At 36.0% G+C, this 6,417-nt stretch overlaps 2 protein-coding genes across 2 annotated transcripts in view; one reads left to right on the forward strand and one right to left on the reverse strand.

Annotated features, from left to right (window-relative positions):
- The window catches only part of LOC136798800 (tensin-3-like), a 37,781-nt gene extending 34,120 nt beyond the window's left edge, over window positions 1-3,661 (reverse strand). Inside the window, exons 1-3 of the mRNA XM_067055469.1 lie at window positions 3,560-3,661; window positions 3,259-3,305; window positions 2,831-2,901 (exon numbers count right to left, since the gene is read on the reverse strand). Of these exons, the coding sequence (XP_066911570.1) occupies window positions 2,831-2,901; window positions 3,259-3,305; window positions 3,560-3,592 (151 nt within the window). The 5' untranslated portion in view covers window positions 3,593-3,661. The remainder of the gene's footprint in view (window positions 1-2,830; window positions 2,902-3,258; window positions 3,306-3,559) is intronic.
- LOC136798768 (uncharacterized) lies at window positions 48-2,133 on the forward strand. The gene is made up of 3 exons (XM_067055437.1): window positions 48-518; window positions 933-1,195; window positions 1,440-2,133. Exons 1-3 carry the CDS (start codon window positions 211-213, stop codon window positions 2,123-2,125), a joined length of 1,257 nt encoding a protein of 418 aa, XP_066911538.1. The 5' UTR covers window positions 48-210; the 3' UTR covers window positions 2,126-2,133.
- Window positions 3,662-6,417: the final 2,756 nt, after the last annotated feature.

Consider the following 6,417-nt stretch of genomic DNA (forward strand, 5'->3'; position numbering starts at 1 on the left):
TTTTAACGTGTTTAGTGTTTTCTTATTTCTTGATGAACGTAATTTCATTTGAGTTTTCGAACGAAACAAAATTGTTCTATTCTAAAAATTTTAATTTGTGTTTTTTCGCTCCATGTGGTATTTGCAGCAGTTTTATTGGATGTGCGAGTAAAATAATAAATTCTACTTTATTTGGGATATTAGTCATATGAATGACGGGTAGGCAACAAAATGTGTATTGAACAATTTTCGAAGGATATTTTCAAGTCGTTGCGATTTTTGGTCATTTACGGAGCATTGCTTTTCATGGTGATTGTCAATTTCACTGTGTTGCCTGTCACTAAAACTCAATCACCCACCACGTCAACAGCTCAGCTACCATATTGTTTTGAGAATGGGACGACCTCATTGGTCAATGAAGGAGACTGGTTTCCACTACCAGGTTTGACAGAGAAAGATTATAGAGAGCGAGCCGAGTTGGACAGGTTTATTCGAAGAGCGAATGAATGGGCACCTGTACTCCACAGACCAGATTTGAGGTAGAGCCCCCTTCTCTAATTTGTGCATTTAGAGCGCGTGTCTGTTAGTTTCGGGAAATAATGAAAAAAAGGACATCTCGAAAACTTTGTCAGCTACGTGCAAGAGTACCAATTTTACCAAGTGGGTGCTGACTAATAAATGGAATGCAGAATAATACTGTCACTAACATATTCTTGAACCACTAGTTTTAAAAAGCATCTGATTAGACACGAACTCTAATTCGTTCAAAGAGGGTTGGCTTTTCATCGAATAAGGGAGGCTATCAAATAGTAAAGCGGTGTTTATGAGAGTTTCTTGTTGACGGTTAATTTCAATATTATCGAATAATAGAGCGTATAGAATAGTAGAACGTCAAATTAGAGAGCGTCGCCTGTAGTTTCAGCATGAACTCTCCTGTTTTCATTTAATATCAGGTGCGGTAAGAATGTTCCCATCCCAGGCTACCGGTTATTTTCACAATGTAATGCGGAAGGCCAATCACCATGTTGCAATCTGAACACTGGATTATGCGGGAAAGGTGCAGAAAACTGTGATTGTGAGAATTGTACGGACTTCCGGAAGATGATATCAGCGGAACTGGCCCAATGGCAACCACGGAAATGTCGGTTGAGAAGATTTCACTGGAAAGATTCATGCTCGTTGATAAGTAGACAGAATATCTCACTCGTTTTCTTAGGTAAGGACAATTTCTTTTTCAAACCTAAGGTAACTTGGAAAGTTTAATTATTGGTAAAAAAGAAGTTTCAATATGTATAGTTTCTATGTGTTCTCACTTTGACATCTCCTCTACCGCAAAACCCTGATGTGACGATTTTCTAGGAAGCAATCAGGGCCAAACATTGGTGGCTCTAGAGGTCAATGAACATTTTATACAGATAAGATTACTTCATCTCAATCCCATTTTTTCACTTTTTCACCAGGTGATTCATTGATTCGACATTTACACACAGCCACCTTGCTTCATCTTACAAACGACCACGAAACAGGCGCTATTCCGCAGAACGCATCTGATAAAGAGCGCCAACGTTGTTCCGGTGTCCTGCAAATTGTACAAAAAGAATGCAGCTTGGAGGTAGCTGCTCAAAATGTAGACGAACTTCAATCAGATACCGTCTGTACAGGATTTACTCCAAATAAATTCATTGTAGATTTAGTTCAAGATTATCATAGCGTTTTACTACAAAAAGTTCGAGACAAAATAAACTCGGTGTTAAACCAAGAAAATACGTGGCTAATTTTAGGGGTCGGTTTACACTACCAACTAGAGATGGACTCGCTAAAGCGAGAATATTTAGACAAAGTGTTTGAGATATTGAGTCATTCTGCTAATGGATGGCCAAAAGTGTTATGGATTGAGCTTCACGCTTTTTCGGGTTACATACGGCAAGTTGCGGGCCCAACAATGAAGAAAATTGAAGATTTTAATGAACTTGTAGAAGAATATTTAGAGAAACGTGGCGCTAAAGTGATAAAGACGTTTGCAATGACGAAAAATGTGAAGAGTTACGACGGACGACATCACGGGTTGGGATTGAACCTTTTCAAAGTTGACTTGATCATGAATTACTTGGATCAATTTTATCGAAAGAATCGGAAGAAAAGTTGAGAAAGATATTTAGATATTCTATAATTTGAGTATTTTAGATACATCATTGATATCATTCCCATACAATCTTTGATGCTTTCCCGTCGATCATCCATAAGATAAATAAAAGGATCGAGCTAAATTTTGGTCATGCAATCATATTTTAAATGCTCAGAAATGCTCATCCTCTGAAAATGTAGTTTCGGGTACTTCAATAATTGGATGTACTCTCCACGTCATAAATTATCAGGGTTTACTCACAGGGCTAGATGTCGTGCTTTAATGCCCTTCCAAGAAAAAAAGTGAATATCGCAAAAAATATTGCTGCTATTGTTTTCGAAAACCTGCGAAGCTTCTTATTGGTCAAGCACTGAAATTATATTGTAATGTCACGTGACCTAGGTAGGATTTCCTACCTAACCTCGGCACACTTTTCAGCCAAATCACGACATCTAGCCCTTCGGGTTTTATAAATCTATGGGTTTACTTACCAGCAATTATTCTACTCATACCACTTTCAATAACCACCCAACGCTAATTTAACAAAATTATTCTTCAGCCGAACGTGTTGTTACCAATCAAAGAAAACTGTTACTGTATAATGACATCGAGTTTATTTTAGTTTTGACATTTCATCATGAAACACACAGGAAGGTATGACATCAATCAGGGGAAACCAATCACATTAATTGATTTTAATTACAGTTTAGAAACGTCTTTGCTTACCTATCAGATTCTTGGTTACAAACTGGATTTGCTCGTTGACTCCCAAAACACCCCCGTTGTCAACACTGATCCTGAAACAATGAGGAAAAGTGTTGCAATCAATTCAAAGCAATTTGGCTTGTTTAAGGATACTAATGCGCCAAATTCGATTATTCTTTGATCGACACCATCCAAAAACGATTGTTTGATCTTTGCTTGAATTTGATTTAGGAGTGAAACAGAACACATTGAAATTTTTGGTTTAGAAAAAACGTTCGGTGCTCGTTGAAAAAATAATTTTTACATCAATGAAAGTTTTAGTTTAGTTACAGCACTTCAATACCCACCAGGTACAATACGTCAAAACAACATCTTTTCGAAGTCCATAACATCCTACAGAACGTTAAATGAACGTTAAAACAACGTTTTGTTTCTAGCTACTCACTCACCTCTTTTTCTTTACACTTCGCTTGATTTTCAATGACGCTGTCCGACACTAAAAGGGAAAAAGAAAATTTGAAGTATATAAGTATTCGACATTCGTATTCGAATTTACCGAAATGCAAGGCATCCATCTAAGAAAACTTTTTTAATGATTTTTTTACAGCTCTACGTTGAAGCTAGCCAAAAGTAACAGTATCAACTACATTGTAAATTCTGACCCGGGGACTCAAGCAACTCGTGTCATAAGAGTTGATTTGAAATCTATTCGTTTCCAACCATTCATGTGAATCAAAAAAGATAATTTACCTCGTTGGAGACACTCATTTCCCCAAAACCCATTTTGTGAAGAGAATTCCTTCTTCTTCTTTCTGTTTTATATTTCTATTCTATGGTTTTTCGAATTTGACTACAAACATTAGTTACCCCCTTTAGGCATCAAATACACTCCATCAATTTCATTTGATATACAAACATGAACGGCGACTTCCGTCTTATTCTACTGCACTTATCATAGAAACAAGTTCACTTCTGTAAGACGAAAAGTGCAAGAGGAAACATAACCTCGGGAAGAGAGAAAAGTTTATATCGATGAAACTGTGCTTCTAAAAAGAAGTCATACAGATTTCCAAATTTTTCAAATAGTGAACACAGCTATTAAATGTAATCAAAGTCACAGAAGTTCGACAAACAAAAACAAAACAATGACGACCATTACAAAATGTAATCAATCAGTGAGAATGATTACGATTTCGATCGAAAACGGCAACACAGGCCTTTGCTCGTCAAATTAATCGAAGATTCTCAGTGCAGTCTGTAAAAACTTAAACTTAACTCTCCATTTGACAGACACTCCAAAAGACGGAAGGGGCAAAACCTATTTCTTGATTCTAACACGTAATAATTATAGAATTATCAAAATGCTAAGAAAAATAATTCAATGTTGGAAGGAGAGTGAATCATAGACCAAAATCAGCTAGTCTATTTTAAGAATTAACAACATAAAAATTCCTTGATTTTAGCAAGTCTATTTTAGCAAGCGGATGCTTTTCATTACGGGACACCATTCTACTCCACCGATTATTGTCCGTTGAGCTTTAATCACCCACCATAAATTCAAAATGACCATTTTCCCCATTTTCCCTATCTTTTTATACGCGTAAATACACGAGGCCAAAGTAATAACGACTTATTAATTGGAATATTTTATGACCGATCAGCAACTCTTCATTAAGCAAATCAAATTGAGGTCGTTAAGTACTACAAAAAGAATCATTATTAAGTCATTATTAATAAATTTGGAACTCTTTGGCTGAGCGTTTTCAAAGCAATAACTGAGAAAAAAGGGCTAGAAACACAACTTCTAAAGCAACTACTCTCGGGTACCTAATAGCCATCCCCCCACTAATTAATTTTTCGAAAATTCTTAATTCTTAATTCTCTTCTTAATTTTCCCAATTCTGTTGTATTAGCTTCCTTTTAAAAATTTTTCCACCCAGGACATTTTTATTCCAACCCCCCGCTTATTAAGTTTTGAATTTTTTTTCCAACCCCCCCCCCCACCTTATTCCAACCCCCCCCCCACCTTATTCCAACCCCCTCCCCCCGGCTATTAGGTACCCGAGAGTACAACAAAAATGCTATAGATAATAATAGCCTTAAGCTAATGCTACATTAATAAATTTCTAGGTGATTACAATGCAAATGTGGCATTGTTTCCGCATAGAAAAATTTTATATTGATGCCTCAAAAAGCATTCGATGGCGAGCATATTGGGAGGAAAAATTTGAAGATATTACTTTTAAACTCGTGTTGTTGCAGACATATGCTATTTGTTCTGTAGTATTTTCATTGTGTTGCATAAGGATTGCAGGAAAATCTGACGTGCTACATTTTGCAACGTCTTACCTTCGACTATACTTTCTTGGTAGCTAATGTGCCGTTGTTTGACGTCAAAATATACTTTAAAGTACTTCTAATTATAGCCATTTTTGTGCAGCGCTGTTCCCTCCTTTTTCCTTTGATATAAAACCACCGAAAACAGGGAAAATGGCCATTAGAATCAGGTTATAAATATATTGATTTCTTTTTAAAACGTCATCAAAAAGTCATTATTGAAAAAGCGTTTTTCTAACTATTTTAATTTTCCCTTTGGAATTGCGATTCTAATCGTGGCAAATCGAATTTCTAATGGCAATCGAACTAATCAAAGTAATGAAAACCAAGTTATGGGCCTATCATTTGGATACTCATTAACGACCTTTAAAGCAAAAATCTTTTCTTTATCGAAAACAATAGAGGTTCTGATTAACTGTGCTATGGAACATCAATCGATGTTTAACGAACATCAATCGATGTTTAACAATCATCAATCGATGTTTAACAATCATCAATCGAATTTTAATCGGATAATAATCGGAATTTAAACAATACATTTTTTATAAATACTTTCGAAATAAGAGGTAACAATTTTGAGATACATGACTACACTTTTTTTGTAAGAACATCCAAAATGTTTGAAGCCTTCGGATGTTCTCAACTTTTTGAGCTTTCAGCCTAAAAATATTTTTAACACGTTCTCATTTTCTGAGTTCTTTTGTTAATTTTCCTAAGAAATCGGGTGTTCTTGAGTCTACAAAGCCTTAAAATGTTCTTCACTTGTTCTTAATATTCTGGCCATCGAAGCCTTATAGTTTGTTCTTATAGAAAAAAGTGCACTCCTTCCGGATGTAGAAGTTTTTAAGTACCAAAGTTCAGGAAGAACGAGTGTATTACAGCTTAACTTTCTATCTTATCTTTAGAGTTTAAACTTTTGAAAAGAAATCTTTTAAAGTACAACCCTCCCCCAACAGATATCTGCATTCTCTCTTTATAGACCCAACGCCAAATCTTGATCTTTGGTCTTTAAAGAGAGAAAGAGGATATCTGTTACCATTTCCTTTGAATTAAATATGGTTGATCAAATCAAACCTGGCAAACTGCTCGGGGACGAACCTTGCGCAGCGACAGGTTCCGATGACGTTTGAATAATCGACACCATTCGGATTTTTACCCGATTCGTTCTTGAATGAGGCAGAAATTCAAAAGGCACCTTACGAAAGGCTAGTGGTTCTAATTTCGTGTTTTTGAGAAAAAAGCTTGCCTGACAAACAGAACATCCCGGTCTC

The sequence above is a fragment of the Clytia hemisphaerica genome, unplaced genomic scaffold (assembly GCF_902728285.1).
Source record: "Clytia hemisphaerica strain Z4C2 unplaced genomic scaffold, Clytia hemisphaerica genome assembly, whole genome shotgun sequence".
Lineage (NCBI taxonomy): Eukaryota > Metazoa > Cnidaria > Hydrozoa > Leptothecata > Clytiidae > Clytia > Clytia hemisphaerica.